Genomic DNA, 19,013 nt, shown 5'->3' with positions numbered 1-19,013 from the left:
GTGAACATGGCGGAGCAGAAATTGATAGAACACTGTAAATCAACTATAGTAAAATTTAAATTTTTTTTTTAAACTTAAAAAAATCTTTTTTTTTTTTTTGGTCTTTTTGCCATTTCTAGGGCCACTCCTGTGGCATATGGAGGTTCCCAGGCTAGGGGTCTAATTGGAGCTGTAGCTGCCGGCCTACACCAGAGCCATAGTATCTCGGGATCCGAGCCTCGTCTGTGACCTACACCACAGCTCACGGAAACGCCAGATCCTTAACCCACTGAGCAAGGCCAGGGATTGAACCCGCAACCTCATGGTTCCTAGTCGGATTCGTTAACCACTGCGCCATGACGGGGACTCCAAAAAAATCTTTCTAAGAGCGTTTTCTACTTAAAAAAAGTAGTTTTTCCTACTGGCTGTCTTTTCCTAATCCCGATTATCTGTTTTAGTCTTTCCATTTTATGATTATTCAGCTTGTGACTGTTTACGTCTGGGGACAGGTAGCTCCCAAACAGCCCACGGGACTGCATTTCTTTAAAAATGAGTCCTTTCCAAAGCCATCGATGCACATTTTAGTATATTTTTCTTGATGAAATAATTCATATTCACATATCGTGGTTCCTCTCGCCCATGACAGACATTGTCAATCTTTTGTCCATTTGGAAACCATTGACTAAGTAGCGTTTAACCTGGGTTTCTTGGTCACGTTCATGCCATTTATCCCAGTTCATCAACAGATAACAGCAGATGCTGTCAGACTGATGGCCCGTTAAGACGATCATCAGGTAACTATGAGCAGTTGGTGTCATTACTCGTATTAGGATTCTAATTGTCCATCATGTCTGTCATCTCAAGATTTCAGGACCATCACAAAACCATGTGAACCCATGTTAGAATTATTTACGTTTATACCTCCCACACGATCACAAAACTCCCTGAAAGAGGATCGGTTGTATTTTACTCATATTTGTAAGATCAGTAGAAAATATAATTATCTTGATAATAAAAAGATGACAAAAGTGATTATTTCTACCAGCTGAGACCCACACTGTGCTGGGCACACACAGTGGTTTCAAAGAAGGGAAGATGAGAGAAGAGCTCTGTTCTGAGAACACCTGCTTCTCCTTCCCCACTCTCTTCCAGAAAAGAATCAGAATGTATGTGTGTATATATATATATGTATATGAATGTATATGTATGTGTGTATATGAATGAATATATATATATAATCTGAATCACTTTGCTGTGTAATAGAAATTAAGACAACATTATAAATCAACTACAACTCAATTAAAGAAAAGCCTAGTTTTCTACGTTCTTTGTTCCACAAATTCCTCTTGTACGGTTGCTCCAGACTCACAGATTCCATTATCCCTCTAAAACTGTGGGGTGTGTGAAGCCAGGAGCCAGATCAGATTCAACCACATAGCTGAAGTGTATCACAGAGTTTTCGTTAGTAAAGATTAAGAACTGTGTCAGGCAGCAGAGGGAGACACTTCAGTGTCGAGGTCAAGGAATTGCACCCTGGAACCAGGTTGCTGAGGTTCAAGTTCCAAGCTTACCATTTATTAGATGTAGAGTCTTGGGCAATGTCTTTGACTCTTTTGTGTCTCTTTCTCCATCTGCAATAAAGAAGGTTAACAATAGTTCCTATTTCATAAGATAATATGTTAAAGAGCTTAGAATAGTAGTGGGTACGTGGTGCCCATCATACACTGGGCTGTATTTTTGAAAAACCACCTATCTCTGTTTTTCATGACTTTTGACTTTATATCTCTGGTCCGGTTACTTCCTGGAATCTTGTGGGTTAAAGACTGATTTCCAAGACTGCATCCTACACATGAGCAGCTGCTTCCTACCACCTGGTTGAGAGCCAGATCTTGGCTCTCACTGCTTTTCATATTTCTTTGTATTTCCCTGAGCAGCTAACACTGGACCCTGTATGATTCATCATTTGTCACCAGGACCTTTTATTTTCTAGCCCCTGTAATATCGAGGAAAACTAACACCCAACCAGATAGCTACAGGTGCCAAGCTAGATCTCTCATCCTTACATCCTCTGTGAGGTCAGTGGTGTCATCCCTCTTTTCTAGAGGTCCAGGGAGATTAAGTGTATTGACTCATTTCAGAGAGTCAGGAAGGGTCAGAGCCTGATTCTGCCCTCAGGTCGGCCTTATTTTATGAGCCTGACACGTTCCTACTGTGCTAACGAGCCACCTATGTCAGCCTTATTTTAAAGGGAATGCTGTCTCTCCCTCATTATCCCCTCCTGCCTCATATCTTTCTGGGGGCTCTGCAGCTACCCGCAAAGCTATAGGTATCTACATGCTCTTTTCCAGCCATGTATGCCTCTTGCACTCATTTATTCTGGATCCTCAAACTTTATTGGTGGACACATGAATGGATGGGCAAGATCCTGGCAAAACATGTCTCTATTTTCCGTGATTTGCAAGTTGGCACCCCTGCAGGACTACCTAGCACTACCCTAAACCAGTGAATAGGACACTCCACAAAGGAGGACACCCACAAAAGAGGACACCCATGCAAGGGGACAGCATTTCCTGTGAAAGGCTGTAGTCTTTGTTTTAACTGATTACTGGAAACAGCTATGGTGACAAAGGTTAGAACTTGATTGCCTTCTCTCTACATATGCTATTTAGTAATGAGTCTAGTTTTTATTTTGAATTACCTGTGGGGCAGAGGCCTCTAAAATTTTCACAGGGTCTGGATGGCATTCTCACTCTAGGCTATGTATCTGATCTGTTTGCAAGCCCCAGGCTTATCCCCATCTGTTCTGCCTCAATATACTTGCTGTTGTTCCGTTCACATGTGGGTGTGTTGTTTGATTATGAGACTGACCTTTCATTTCACTCACTCTTAGAATGTAAGCACTTTCAGGGAAGAAAATTATGCAACCTTGCACCAATTTACATTCACACCAACAGTGCAATAGGGTTCCTTTTTCTCCATACCCTCTCCAGCACTTGTTTGTAGACTTTGCTGATGGCCATTCTGGCTGGTGTAAGGTGGCCAGCAATCCCACTCCTGGGCATCTATGCAGAAAAACCCATGACTCGAAAAGACACATGTACTCCAATGTTCATTGCAGCACCATATACAATAGCCAAGACATGGAAACAAGCTAAATGTCCATTGACAGAGGATTGGATAAAGAAGGGGTGGTACATATACACAATGGAATATTGCTCAGCCATTAAAAGGAATGAAATAATGGCATTTGCGCCAACATGGATGGACCTAGAAATTATCATGCTAAGTGAAGTCAGTCAGACAACGAGAGACCAGCATCAAATGCTATCACTTACATGTGGAATCTAAAAAAAGGACACAATGAATTTCTTTGCAGAACAGATACTCACAACAGACTTTGAAAAAGTTATGGTTTCCAAAGGAGACAGGTTGGGGGGTGGGGGGAGGCACTGAGGGTTTGGGATGGACATGGTATAAAATTTGGTTGTGATGATTGTCGTACACCTATAAATGTAATAAAATTCATTGAGTAATTAAAACCACATGTGTTATGTAAATAAATAAATGTTCCATTAGCTCAAAAAAAAATTATACAACTTACACATGTTAAGCCCCTGGCATGTTGCTGGACCATCTTTTTTTTTTTTTTTTTTTTAATTGTACTGGAATATAGTTGACTTACAAAGTTGTGTTAGTTTAAGAAATACAACAAAGAAAAAAATATATACACATATTTATATCTCCATTCCTTTTCCGGTTCTTTTCCCATATAGGTTATTACATAGTATTGAATGAGTTTCCCTGTGCTATACAGTACATTTTTTTCAGCATCTGTTTTATATATAGTAGTGTGTGTGTGTGTGTGTGTATGTATCAACCTCTGAATCTATCCATCTCCTTGCCACGTTTCCTGTTTGGTAACCAAATGTTGGGTTTTGAAATCTTTGAGTCAGTTTCTGTTTTGTCAGTTCCACTGTATCATTTCTGGACCATCTTTGGGAGTGTAGTAGAGTCTTATTGATTTGCTGACTCGTAACCTCTGGCCATATCCCCTTTTTTGCATTCTGCGCTTCTGCAGCTGCATGATTTCCCACACAGGTGGTGCAGCGTAGAGAGATGGGTCGTGTGTCTTCCTCTTGACCATGGCATCATGGTGCCAGGATAGTCTTTCAACCCCCAAGCCTTTTAGCAGGGAATTGGAGTTTTAACTGCAATCTTTAGGATCGACTTTACCTACCTTTACAAGGTGGGAAGATGATGAACAGTTACCATTTACTAGGCAGAGTTCAAGTGGAGGAGAAGGAAGTCCATCTCACTCTCTTTGACAGGTGTCAAGTTACTGTCTGAGAGACTATAAATATCCACCGAAGACATGAATTGCAGGGATGGATTCTTTGTGGATAATTTTCCAAGCAGCGAGGTGTTTTCTTTCTTCTTTCCTATTCCCTTTTCAAGTGGTGGTGGTTACTGATAATAGTTAGAAAAGCAATATATGGATTCCGAGAATACATTTCTTCTCTCTGACGTCACCAGTTTAATTTATTTACTTATTTTAAACTCTGGGCATTTACTTATTTTAAACTCTATAGGAGTTTTATGATGCAGATATTCAAAAAGAGCTTTGGTGCATATGACAAATCTAACTTTCAGGTTTTCCTTGGTTTCTGTTGTTGTTGTTTTTCCTGAATGGGAAATTACTGCATTTCAGCTATTTCCGCATCTTCAAAATTTTGAGTTTTCGTATTTAGTCCTTAGTAATTTGCCTATAAATACCTAAAGAGACGTTTGAAGTTGGAAACTGTAGATATTGCCTGTCACACATTCTTTTGAAGCAAGTGACATTTGGTGGCAATTTGTACTCTCTCTTTCTTCATACATTTGCCCAAACTTGCAATGACTAAAGCACTGATGATAAATCCAGCTATCATTTTTTTTTCCATTTAAACGTTTTCAAGATTTCTCTTTCACACTCATTTTTGATCTTGAAAAATGCCTTTCTTACAACTTGACACATAAAGTTGGGGCGCACTTTATGCTCCAAGCAGAGTTTTCCTTCCTTCTCTCCCCTCCGTAAGCGGGCAAGGGGCCGCTGGGGAGGGAATCGGGAGCCCTGGTCCTCAAACCCATTTGTGTATTCATAAGTCTCAATGGCTTCTCCAATGGATAGAGGGTACAAAAACTTTCTTGCCTGTATATTACTTAAAAAGGCTTTAAGACAGAGTTCTCTGGTGGCTCAGAGGGTTAAGGATCCAGCATGGCCCCTGCTGTGGCTTGTGTCACTGCTGTGGTGCAGGTTCAGTCTCTGGCCCAGGAACTTCCACGTGCCACTGATGCAGCCAAACATGCCTCAGGAGAGGAGGGAGAAGAAGAAGTGGAGGGCCACAGACATCATTGAATCTGAGAAATTTCAAAAGGGAAGGTGGTGGGCATTTGTGTAGCTCCCGTGGCAGGTGAGGCATTCAATCGGCACACTCCCTACCTACACCCCATCAGCTTCTCCTGTTGAATCTTCACGATGAGTCTGAAAGGTAGGCTTTGTGTCCATTTTCTAGATGGAAAAATGAAGACACAGAGAAATTAAGTAGGTCAGCCCATAGCTTTGAGGTAAAGTGTATTGAAATGGCTTCCTACTCATGTTTGTGTCTGGTGCTCCTTGATGAGGGCACAGCCTTCACAGCCAGTGTATTCTGCATCCATCTCAATGAGATTCTACTTCAAAGTGTTTGTTCCTAGCAGCATAATGTGCATACCTAGAAGGGGATCAAGAATGTGAACTTGACTTAATGCTCTTTTAGAAGGTGAGTTTTACTTTTTAAAATCATTACCTTCAGATCAGACCTCACAATCTTACAAAGCCAAAGCATGCAACTTTCATTCCTCTTCAGTTATAATCGGTGTGGTTTTGATGTTTCTTAAGGCATGGTGGTGATGGTGGCCATGGGGATTTGAGAACGAATGGCACAGGCCCACCTCTCCAAGGAGCCTTTGTTCTTCTAGGCTCCAGGAGATGTGAGGGTCTCAGAGGACACAGCCTATTCTGGCCTTGAACTCAGGGCCCTTTACTTTCGAAGCTGTCCCATTGAATGATGGACCTCTCGTTCACCAGGTAACCCAGCTACTTCGAGTCTTAGTTATAACTCTTTCAAGACCAGAGCCACAAACTTCTCCAAGTCTACGTTTTTCTGGGGGGAGAGACGTATATTCCACAATGTTTAGTTTATATTTCATAAATCAGAGGTGATTGGTAAGCCACATGGTTAGCCTCCCTCTCTGAAGACTTGTACCACAATGCGTTTTGAATGGCCTAATGCGTGTGACCTTTCCATGTTTGATCACGCTTCCAAGCAAAGGCTATAAAATATATATTGAGTGTTTATTCAACTACTGATATTAAGAAGCAAACGTAAGGTCTATCTGCTGCTGTTCTAGAGTGAGATAAGCACATAGTTGATACCTCATGGTATAGATATGTATGGAAGCAGGTTTGGAGGCTGGAAAACATTTTGGTAATATGGTTTTCCATGTGGTCTTAAGCTGTGTTCTAATCTGGCCTTTATTTTCAACTGCCATCTTCAAAGGAGTCTTAATTTCATTTAGGGAGAAGAGTGGCATTATACAAAGAGTTCTTTTTTGCTCTCTGGCTGCTCTCAATCAGATACCCCAAGTTAACTTTTGGGGTTGATCCACAGAGAAAGGGGCATTCTTTTAAGTGATTTGCCAGATCACATTCAAAGAGACTTGTGGTACCGCTTTTGTTGACCAGAGAAGGGTGCCATGTGTTGGCTGGGTTCCTGTTTGAGGTTTTTTTTTTTTTTTTTGGTTAAAGTGAGCCTCTTGGCATTTATTTATTTATGGACTTACTTATTATTGAACTACAGTGATTTACCAAGTTGTGAGTTCTGCCTTTTCTCAATTTCCATGGAAGTTTTAGCTAGATATGTGTAGTGTTTTCACTTTCCTTCTGAATGTGAAGCTGTGGTTCCCTTCATGGAGAGAATTCTAGATGTCTAAGTTATCTGACTTTGGGGTATAAACACAAATGCCATTTTTTTTGGTCTTTTTTTTGGGGAGGGGTTCCTCACCTGTGGTATAAGGAAGTTCCAGGCTAGGGATTGAATTGGAAGTTACAGCTGCTGGCCTACACCACAGCCACAGCAATGGCAGATCTGAGCCACATCTGCGACCTACACCACAGCTCAGGGCAATGCTGGATCCTTAACCCACTGAACGAGGCCAGGGATTGAACCCGAGCCCTGAGTCCTCATGGATCCTAGTTGGGTTTGTTACTGCGGAGCCATGCCAGGAACTCCCACATATGCCATTTTTCTTCACAGTCTGCAGAATGTCTGGAGTCAGACAAGGTGGACTTCAGGTCCCTCGTCTCTGACATATCAGCTTTTGGTCTTTAGAAAAGTTCCTTAAATGCTCTGAGATTCCGAACTCATTCCTAGAGTCGGCATGATAGTAGGACTTGCTCTCCCAGTACCGTAAGAACTCAGCGAGGTAACCCGCATGACTACGCAACACAGTGCTCGGCACGAAGCAAACATGCAGCAAAGGCTGGCTCTCATATTCTCCTTGCTGTTCTTGTCCCTCTAGCTCAAAGAGCTATGAATTACAAAAGTTCAAAAAGTGGAGAGGACTCTGTTCTTTGCAAGGGGAAACGGAGTACTGCTGCTTCGTTTCCCACTCTTCAGACTTGTTTATTACAGGGGTAGGTTACCATGGCAACGTCCGAGATTAAGATGGTATTATTGAGTTAAGCATTCAATAAACACCTCAGGAAAGAGAAGCTATGACATGTATGCACGCCATAAGCAGTGTTCCAATGAAAGGGTGACTTGGGGGCAAAGACGAGGTGGCGACGCCTGACGTTCTGGTCTCACGGATGTCCCCGAGAGAAGGATCCTCAGGAGCCGGAACTGGGATCGCCACCCTGCTCTTGCCTCTTGGAGGGCCATTCCCTAAAGTTGTCAGTAGTCACAGCCAGAATTTCAAACTGGGAAGCTGCTCTTTACGTCCCAGGGAGTGTGGCTTTCCAAAATAGATTCTGAAGTCGAAAAGAACTCTGAGTGTTTTTGGAGAAGGGTTGACCTCCTTTCATGCCACTTACTGTGAATTAAAGCTGCGAGGGAGAACTAGTTTGGGCATGTGGTACGGCGCTTAGAGCCGCCGCTGCCAGGGAACCAGATTTGTGTTTCTAAGGAGATACAACAAAAAGGAGAATGCTTCAAGGGCCAGCGGCTGTCAGAGTGTAAAAGTGTCTATGTTCAGAAAGGGAAATAGAAGTTGAATTAAGTAATTTTATACGCAAGTTACTGGGTGCCCTTGTGCTAATAATTCTTAAATGCAAAAGCAAATAGTTGTGGCCACACAGGGCTTAGTCCCTCTCAGCTGATTTTTGTTCTCAGACTCGAACTGGCTGAGATTGGTATTGACCTGCTCCATGCATGTGATTTTCAGATGGTCTGACTCTTGTCTGTCATATTGTTGGGTTGCATTAGGAACGGGGACAAAAGGTGACATATGCCAGCTGAGGTTGAGGCAGCCACTTGACAACGAGAGGAGGAAAACTCTCGTTCCTGGCCAGAGCAGCAAAACAGAATCCTCCAGCAGTGTCTTGACTGCCAGTTTCAGCCAGTTTGCAAATGTTTAATCAGTGATTAGCATGGGTTCCTTGGATAAAGTATCATCACAGGACAGAAATCACAGGGAGAAGTGCACCAAGGAAAAATTACAGTACAGCTATATTTACTTAGTGCCTCTGCAGTGGGGTTTTATTTTCCACAGTTGGAAAGGGAACCACCTGTCTCCACTGCTGATGTCAGAGAGCTCCCTCGAGACACAGGGCTGTTGGAAAGCACATGATACTGTATATATTTGCTCTTACGTCCATATCAGGCAAAGATTGGGTTTCAGATTTGTGCCCTATTGTGGAGTTCATTGAGCAGTGACTCCGAAGTGCCCTCCCACGTCACGCTGCCCTTGTGAATTAAAAGTAGCCTGTGGAAGCCCCATGTGAGTGTTCCCTCAACTTGCCGTGCAACTATTTACACTGCAGTAAAATGCATGATACACGTCTCGCGTGTTATCATTTATGGATTCCGTTCTGAAAGTGAGTATCAAGAGGCTTGATCTCTGCCTCCCAGTATCCTGCTGGTGTTATGGCTTTTGTTTTATTTCTAATTTTGGGGATTAAAAAATATTTTTATATCTCAGATTTGCAGGTTTTATATGTAGATTGTTGAGGCAAGAAAAAAAAAGAATAGGGTGTGCCTGTCTTTAAAATTTTTATTTATTTTATTTTATTTTATTCTTTGCTTGCAGTGTGTCAATGTGGGGAAATTGTTATAGAATGAATGAATGCTTAATGGCTAATTTGGAAAGGCTGGCTAGTATGGCCATGCAATTTCAGGGGGACCTATTGCATCATCATCATTATTATTATTATTATCATCATTATTATTTTAAGATATTCAGGAGTTCCTGTCATGGCTCAGTGGGTTGCGAACCCAACTTGTATCCATGAGGATGCAGGTTTGATCCCTGGCCCTGCTCAGTGGGTTAAGGATCTGGCGTTGCTGAGAGATGCGGTGTAGTTTGCAGACGTGGTTCAGATGTTGAGTTGCTCTTGCTATCGTGTAGGCCAGGAGCTGCAGCTCCAATACTAGCCCTAGCCTGGGAACTTCCATGGGCTGCAGGTGTGGACCTAAAAAGCAAAAAAAATATATATATATATATATATATATATATATATATGTGTATATATATATATATATATATATATATATATATATATATATATTCAAAGAGCTGTATAACCCTTGCTCCCATCCTCTGTACATAGGGGAGAGTTAGGCCTTTTATTATTTAAAAAAAATTTTATTTTGTCTTTTTAGGGCTACACCCACGGCATATGGAGGTTCCCAGGCTAGGGGTCGAATTGAATCAGAGCTGTTGCTACTGGCCTACATCACAGCCACAGCAATGCGGGATCCGAGCCGCATGTGAGACCTACACCACAGCTCACAGCAATGCCAGATCCTTAACCCACCAACCGAGGCCAGGGATCGAACCTGCGTCCTCATGGATACTAGTCAGATTTGTTTTCCCTGAGCCATGACGGGAACTCCGAGTGAGGCCTTTTAAACACAGTTCCTCAAGGCAGTGTGAGGGCCACTGCACTGCACAACTCCAGGGGGCACCATTTCTGTCAAAGTTAAGGACTCATGCTTGTACGATCCTGCTGATCCAATCTATATGATTGGACATATAGATATCCTGCTGATACATCAGGATATCTATGTGTCCAATCCCAGGAAATATGATGCTATTAACATTACTCAAACATTACATAAAAATGAGAGTGGTTACCAACAATTGCAGAAGGCATGCTATTAGGGAAGTTGTTCCTTATTTTCACAGCGCCATGCATCTGAATTTAAATATTTTTACCACCTTACAAATTATATGGTTGTTACACAAAATATGCGGAAAACAGAGTTTCTGAGAGTGTCAATTGCATTCTTGGGCCACATCAAATCAATGTCTTATTAGGGATCAGAACCAGGGTTCTTAATTCCCAGACTTCCCATAATGCATAGCTTTAATTAAATGCATATTTTAAATGATGCTTGGTATCCTTTTCTCAAATCCTAGAAATAGAGTAAACAGGATGGGCTAAGACCCCCTGGTTCAGCTAATCTTTCCCCCAGTGTAAGATTTGCCTCTGAACCATTAAAAGTGTTATAATATATGATTGATATTAATTAGTTTTTGGTAAAGTACTGCACTCCTTAACATGAACTGAACTAGAAATAAATATATTACCATGAATTAAGATTTTATTAGTTGCGAAGAAGAACTGGATGAAGGCACCTATGTGAAATCCTAAGTACAGGCGTCGGATTGAATTAATGCCAGCACTGCCTTGAGATTAATTTGAGTGCTGAATAAGAAATAGTATACCATAACATAACTGTGTTTACTGAATCATTTTTGGCATCAAAAACTAAAGCTACATTATAGATGCAACAACAGGCTTTTCTCCCTTGGAAGAGAGAGGCGGGTGCATTTTGTAATTAAAGTGAATGTTCCTCTCTGAAAAATGCCTCTAGTCTCCAGGAAGAAAACAGTCTTCTTGAGAACGTTGCATGCCTCAGACCTCGCATACTTTGTGCAGCTCTGGCCTTCTTCTGCATGCTCTTTGAGTTTTGCAATAGGATCGGCTCTGTATTCTACCCTCATGATCTGGAGTACAGGGGAGACCTCACTTTATAAATTTCCATCTCATTATTGTGTATGTGTTTTGAAAAGGCGTGGAAGGCATTAAAAAGATATGTGGGGTTGCCTCAGGGATGTCGTAGAAGGGATTCCTGATTATGTAAGGCGAGGGGCTTCGGCAGCATTTAACACAGGGCTGTGTAAGAATACGGTGAAGCTCTAAAGATCACCCTTCACAGACTGGGATGGGAGTGGTGCCCCTACAGCTGTGTGTTGCTGAGACCCCGCCCTCATACCCCTTTTCATTCTGAAATCCCCTGATTCTGTCACTCCTTCATTTTATTTGCCTCTATGATATCACTTACTTGAGAGCGAGCACCAAACTTCGGGAAGACTATGGACACCCCATATGTAATTCTGAATTCTCTAATAGCTACATTTAGGAAAGGCAAATTGCATTTTAATAAAATTGTTCGCTTCCCAAGATATCCAAAATATTATATCAACCTGTCATCACTATGAATTATTAATGAGATCTTTTCCATTCACTTTTTCACACTTAAGATTTTGCCGTCCTCTGTATATTTTGCATTGACTGCAGACGTCCGTTTTGACTAGACACATTGCAAGTGCTCAGTAGCCATGGAGGGGTAGTGGCCACTGCATTGGACAGCAGAGTTTTCAATGTCAGTGCCAACTTGGCAGCATCCGCTTACACAGACAATTTAACTTGAAAGGCAAAAAATAAAAATAAAATAAAAGATCCCTTAACTATCTAACGCAAAATATAACATATCCTTTATGTCACTTTATCAATTTAAAAAGTGACTGTCAGAGTTCCCATCATGGCTCAGTGGTTAACGAATCTGACTAGCATCCATGAGGCTGCAGGTTCGATCCCTGGCCTTGCTCAGTGGACTAAGGATCTGGTGTTGCTGTGAGCTGTGGTGTAGGTCACAGATGTGGCACGAATCCTGCGTTGCTGTGGCATAGACTAGCAGCTACAGCTTCGATTTGACCCCTAGCCTGGGAACCGCCATATGCCGCAGGTGCAGCCCTAAAAATTAGGAAAAAAAGAAAAGTGACCACCTGATGAATCACACATTTGGAAAGTGTGTGAATGCTGAGAAATTAGTTGGTGGGCCACCCACCAGTGGCCACCGTTTCATTTATGTTGGAATGTTTTGTTCCTGTGGCTCTGTTTTCCACTTTTGCCCCTTAGATACCATCATTTTAGAACATGCTTTGCTACTTTGCCCATCTTCTTGAGTTTGCAAACTCATGATATCTTGTCAGTTTTCAGGAACTATGTGGATGTCTTGTTTCTTCACAGCGAAGCTCTTGAAAGACTTTTGGCTCACATCGCTCTTGTGGCCAGCTTGGGAACACAAACTGTTCTCTGTACTTGCTGCTTCTGGTCTCTTTAGAGGTAGAGCCAGGTCAGGACTGGTATGAGGCTGGTTTTCCTTTCCTTCAGATACAGGCGCTTGGCACTGGGACAGCCTTGGTGATGATTCTGGGTGCACGCTCACGGAAAGTCAGCTTAATATGAGACTTCAACAGAAAGCCTGCTCTGCTTTGTCTCTACAACTTTTTTTTTTTTTTAAGATGAGGAAGCCAAGCAAAGAGCAAACCTATATATTTATTCTAATGGTGTTAATGAGTTTTAAGTGTTCACATGTGAATAGCAGGTATTGTTACTGAGTACTTAATATATGCCAAGCACTAGGCTCCTGTATATGTCATTTAACCCTGGCACCAATCATGTGAAGAAGGTATTAATATTGCCATTTTCACAGCTGAGAATGAGAGCTCAGGGAGTTCATATAACTTGCTTGGCATCTCACAGATAGATACCCAGTGGCAAATCTTCACTGACTGACCCCAAAGACTGTGTTCTCAGAGCAGGGGACCATGTGTTCACACCAATTCAATGACCCCTTCAATAATGAAATTAAGCCAAAGGCAAAATACTGCGGTTTTATTTATTTTTTATTTTATTTTATTATTATTATTATTATTTTTTGTCTTTTTAGGGCTGCACCTGCGGCACATGGAAGTTCCCAGGCTAGGGGGCGAATTGGAGCTGCAGCTGCTGGCTTATGCCACAGCCACAGCAATTCGGGATCTGAGCTGCATCTGCAACTTACACCACAGCTCATGGCAATGCCAGATCCTTAACCCACTGAGTGAACCCAGGGATCAAACCCGAATCCTCATGGATACTAGTTAGGCTTTGTTACCTCTGAGCCATGACTGGAACTCCAAAATACTTGCAGTTTTAGAGCTGGAGGTTTCCTTCACTTCATTCATTTGAGAAATACATTCAGGAGTTCCCATTGTGGCTCAGTGGGTTAGGGCCCCGATGTTGTCTCTGTGAGGGTGCAATTCGATCCCTGGCCTTGCTCAGTGGGTTAAGGATCTGGCATTACCATGAGCTGTGGTGTAGGCCACAGATGCAGCTTGGATCCTACGTTGCTGTGGCTGTGTTGTAGGGCTGTGGCTGCAGCTCCAATTCGACCCCTAGCTGTGGCTTCCGCCTTAAAAAGAAAAAAGAAAAAAAAAAAAAGAGAGAGAGAAGCATATTCAGAGTTACCTAATCCTATCCCATTTTTGATAGAAAATACATCTAGAAACTTGAGATGGCTTTGCCCAGGATCAGCAAACAAATTGACACCTTGAGTCCCTTGATGCTTACTTACTTCTGATTGTCTGTGTAGTTTACTGGTTTCTTTAAGATAAATTAAGCATTCAGAACTTTGTTGTTGTTGTTGTTTTGTTTAACAGAAAGGTATCAAACTTTAAAACTTGGTATTTTTGGAAGACTTCTTTCTCTTTCTTCTCTATGCTCTTTAGGCTTTTTTGTTGACATGATTAAAAAGTCTAAAAAGACTATTTCTATGATATGAATACTGAAAAGTGCATGTATGTATCCTAAGGATTTAGCTCCATGAAGTTTCTCTAACCAAACATACTCATGGAACCAGCACTGGCAGCAAGAGATAAACCGTGACTAACTTTCCCTCCTCGCCCCGCCCCACTCCCCACCTCCAACCACCAGGAGAGGCTCTCCTGACTTCTGCTGCCCAAGTTAGCTATATCCATTTCTGTACTTATTTATATAATGTCTAGAATAATCAAGTATGTATTTTGGGGGTGTGTCTAGCTTCTTTTGCTTCACATTATGTTTGGGGGCTTTATCTGCATTTTAATGCATAGTAGAAGTTTATTCATTCTCATTGATGTACTTGGCTATACTTCTGAAGGGCGAGAGCCTCAACAGCCATAATATTGTGCATGGATTTAATACGTTTATTGAACATTAATTACCATTTAAATTGCTTGTTTAAAGAGCATTATTAGCCACAGTTTCATTTGACTCAGTCTAGAATAAAATAACAAAGCTCAAAGATGGAGCCTCAGAGGTTGCAGTGTAAGGTACATCCCTGCAAACCACTCTTGTCCTGTGTTTTTACGCAACATTCAACACAGGGTAACATAATAGGGAAGACAAAGAGGGCATGGTCTGAAAATACCCACAGGAGAGCGCTGAGTTGGAGCTCCCACCAAGTAGCTTTGTACGGCTGTGCGAAAGGTTAAGCGTGACCTATTTTTAGGTACCCAAATGGAAATGGATGTACGAAGATGGATGGTAGAAGGTTACACCTCAGTTAGTTGTCAGAGATGTTTTGTTTTGAAAGGAGGTGGGAGAAGAATCCTTTCTGATAATCAGCTTGGAGCCAAGTACAATCTGGATGCTCAAAAGCTTTTGGACTGTTGAAAAGGGACACTCTTAAACAAACCTGCCTTTTGGAGATTGTTTCACAAGGCCCAGAAATCAAGCTTTCTTAGGTTGGTTTTCTCGTTGTTTCCTTTTCTGGGTGCAAGAACATGTGAAGTGAAATCTGTTTTGCGAGAAGATACAGCTGGCGTGTCCAGCATTGTATGCGAAGAATGGGTGGTTTTCAAGGCTTTGTCCTTACCGTGGCTTATCATTTACCTGGTCTTGCTTTGCTTACTCCATTGTTACGAGGCTCCCTCTCCAAATATTCTGTTAGGGAATTTAGTGTGGCTGTGGCTATTCATTCATCCCTGAAAGAAAATCTCTAAGTTAGTGGTATTACTTGGCTGGGATCTTCCTCCTGCTAAGTGGGGTTCTATGTACAAAGAAAACAGCTAAACAGGAAAACTCTTAATAACACATGAACTATACATCTAGTCATAGGGCCTTGGTTTAATACATTTTCTATATAATACCAGGGAAAAATGTCTTAGACATACGTCCTTCTTTTCTACCTCCATACTGTACAGTAATATCTCAGATGCTTCTTTTCAAACTAAAAAAAAAAAAAAAAAACGGTGAGGTCTCCTTTTACCTGATATAATGCGCTGATATCTTAGGAGGCAAAAGTGTTACTTTAAGACCTTATTCCTGTTTACAAAGCCCTAAATTTCAGGGAGTTCCCATCGTGGCACAGCAGAAATGAATCAGGCTAGGAACCATGAGGTTTGATCCCGGGCCTCGCTCAGTGGGTTAAGAATTTGGCGTTACCATGAGCTGTGGTGTAGGTCACATATGCGGCTTGGATCTGGAGTTGCTGTGGCTGTGGTGTAGGCCGGCAGCTGTAGCTCTGATTCGACCCCTAGCCTGGAAACCTCCATATGTGGGTGCGGCCCTAAAAAGCAAAAACAAAAACAAAAATACCCTAAATCTCAGATCCATCCTCGTTCTAAATCATCTCTCTCTGGGTTACATCATTTCTTAAACCTGTTATAAAGCCAAATTGCCTGTTAGTGTGTTAAATTGCATCGATATGCAGGGGTAAGTGTATAGTTGCTCTCACATCAGCAGTGGGTTTTTCACCCTTACTAGGCAAGCAGGCCTTTGGTCTTCTACATGACTTGGGCCATTTAATACAATTAATGATAAACTAGATGAAAACTTGCTATTTCTCTAGGCCAAATGACCAGGAGCTGGTCTTCTTACGGGCAATATGCATGAAAGTATTATGTTTCACAAGTTCTCTTGCATTTTTTCTCTGGAAATATTGGGAAGTTAAATATCCATCTATCCAATATCCTGCTAGGAAAGTGATGAAGCTGTGGTCTTTTGGCAAAGTTGAGCTCTAGGTACTTTTCTTGCACATCCTGCCTGAGTTCTAATACAGTGAAACATCTGCATTCACCCTGTGCACAGAAGTCTTCCCAGGTTGCCTGTCTCCATTAAGGCAGACACATCACTGCATTCTGAGAGATGACAGGGACCTCAGATGTAATTGAATCCAGCCATCTCTGTTGACAGGTAAGGAAACTGAGGCTCGGAATCATTAAACGATCTGCCCAAAGTTGAATTGCAGGCTAATGACACAGCTGAATGAGGACCCAAGTCCTTCCTAGCATCCTTTTCCTTCCATGTGGGGCTAAGTCAAGATCTGCAAATCACTCCACTCATTGGGGGAAACTTGAGACCTCTGTAATCACTTTAAATCTCATGAACTTGGCCTTGGTTCCAGCCTCGTGAACTCTCTTCTCGCAAAAATTCTTAATGGTCAAAATAATGATCACCCAAGTGTAGGAAGAGTGATTTGCAGGAAAGACCCGTGAAACTGCAGGAACTCTAACTCGAAGAAGCTAACAGTCCAGCTTTCATTTCCCTGGAGACCATCAACCTTCCAGGGGGGAGGGGGTGGGTCCTGTGACGTTTGGAGAACCCAGAATGAGCTTCCTTCCCAAGAATAGGGCTGCAAGGTGACAGCATTTATACAGGTGGCTCCACGTCTAGGAACAGATTGTGTTCCAGAAGTTCACAGGCAAATCGCTGGTTTGAAACTTAGACTGCATTTTTCCCCTCCAGCCAATTTCAGTTGTCACCATTAGAAGTCTTCTCTCCAACAGGTCTTTCTTCCTTCTACAACTGCCTGCTCCTATTCCCCTTCTTTTTTTTTGTTTTTTTTTTGTTTTTGTTTTTTTGGTCTTTGTTGTTGTTGTTGCTATTTCTTGGGCCGCTCCCGCAGCATATGGAGATTCCCAGGCTAGGGGTCGAATCGGAGCTGTAGCCACCGGCCTACGCCAGAGCCACAGCAACACTGGATCCGAGCCGCATCTGCAACCTACACCACAGCTGATGGCAGTGCCGGATCGTTAACCCACTGAGCAAGGGCAGGGACCGAACCCGCAACCTCATGGTTCCTAGTCGGATTCGTTAACCACTGCGCCACGACGGGAACTCCCTATTCCCCTTCTTGAGAAGTTTTCTTAACTGAGTCAGACCATTCTTAAACATTTATTTATTTATTTATTTCTGTATTTCTGTATTTATTTCTTGGTATGTGCTTCTGAACTCAGATGGTCGAAGGGGGAAAAAAAAGATGATTAACACGTAGATACTTTTGGGAGTTCCCGTTGTGGCTCACTGGTAATGAACTAGGGTTCATGAGGACACGGGTTCAATCCCTGGCCTCGCTCAGTGGGTTAAAGAATCCCTATCGCAGTGAGGTGTAGTGTAGGTTTCAGATGCGGCTCCGATCCTGAGTTGCTGTGGTTGTGGTCGGCAGCTACAGCTCCAAATCGACCCTTAGCCTGGCAACTTCCATATGCCGTAAGTGTGTCCCTAAAAAGCAAAAAAAACCCCGATACTTTTGCATGCATAACTGAGATCCCCTTCACCCTACCAAGGATAATTGCGTTTTTGAATGGAATGTTTGTTTCACTTAATTGATGATATTTCACATTAGGAAACAAAGCGAAGACAGTCGTGGTGTCTGGGGGTCAGTAGTTCGGCCCCACCTCTGAGACAGGCTAATGGTTGATAGCTTTCTTCTCTTTATAATTCAGAGCTCAGAGGACTTCTCAGTGTGCTGGGTAGTAACTTCCTCCAGCTTTGCATCCCGAGTGGAGTGGCTGTTAGACTCAGTGAGATGGACAGCAATGGCTTCCTTTTAAATAGCTGATGAATACTGAGACTTCTGTTGGATGTCAGATGTTTCTATTGGCTATATTCCCTCTGTGTTAAGAAGGTGTAGGTTTAAGTCAGAATCTCTATATTCCTTTAAACAATGAATAGCTTTCATTCCTCTGAATATGAGTTATCCATATTTCTCGCAGAAAACTAAAAAAAATTACATAAGGGTACATACACCCCACACACAAACATTTAAACGCATTTGTGTTATCGGCCACTGTTATCACCTTGTTATATTTTCTTCCTGTGTTCTTTGCTCTTCTTTCCTTCTAAGTGTATATTTATATGTAAATTCACTCCGATTATGTTTTTTTCCCAAACATAATTTTAAGCCTTAGTATATTTTGAACATTTTCTCAGGATGCCATTAAATGTATTTTACAATGGTTTTTAGTGATCGCATTGAATACATATACATAATTGAATATATGTGTATGAATATATATGAGTTTATATATAGTATATAATTATTTCACTAGGCCATTATTGTTGGACATTTGCACTCCTTTCAAGTTTTTAATAATGTCAACTATGTAGCTTTGACTATCATCACTCTAAACACGTTGCACTCATCCCCTCGTTACTTCCTTAGGATGAACTTCTAGAAGCAGAATTTCCAGATCTATGGGGATACCCATTTTTAAAATTTTAGACACATACTGCCTGCTTGTTCTCTAGAAAATTCGTGCTCGTTTATAATCCTACCAGTAGTGTTTGACGTCTATTTTTGATTGCGCCGCTAACTGTAGAAGGTCAGCCTTAGAAACGGTCTTCTTGGTTCAGAATATTTCCTCAAAAATTCTGTGTCTAGTTGGGCTAGCCAATGTGAAGTAAGATTTTATATGGGCAT

At 41.9% G+C, this 19,013-nt stretch overlaps 1 protein-coding gene across 1 annotated transcript in view; it reads left to right on the top strand.

Moving 5' to 3' along the window:
- The first annotated feature begins 8,998 nt into the window (after nucleotides 1–8,998).
- PPARGC1A (PPARG coactivator 1 alpha) overlaps nucleotides 8,999–19,013 on the top strand; it is a 120,417-nt gene continuing 110,402 nt past the window's right edge. Inside the window, exon 1 of the mRNA XM_047798085.1 lies at nucleotides 8,999–9,094. Coding sequence (XP_047654041.1) covers nucleotides 9,077–9,094 — 18 coding nt within the window. The 5' untranslated portion in view covers nucleotides 8,999–9,076. The remainder of the gene's footprint in view (nucleotides 9,095–19,013) is intronic.

The sequence above is a fragment of the Phacochoerus africanus genome, chromosome 10 (assembly GCF_016906955.1).
Source record: "Phacochoerus africanus isolate WHEZ1 chromosome 10, ROS_Pafr_v1, whole genome shotgun sequence".
NCBI lineage: Eukaryota > Metazoa > Chordata > Mammalia > Artiodactyla > Suidae > Phacochoerus > Phacochoerus africanus.
Note: the sequence above shows the minus strand (reverse complement) of the source record. Positions and strands in the feature narration are given on the sequence as shown.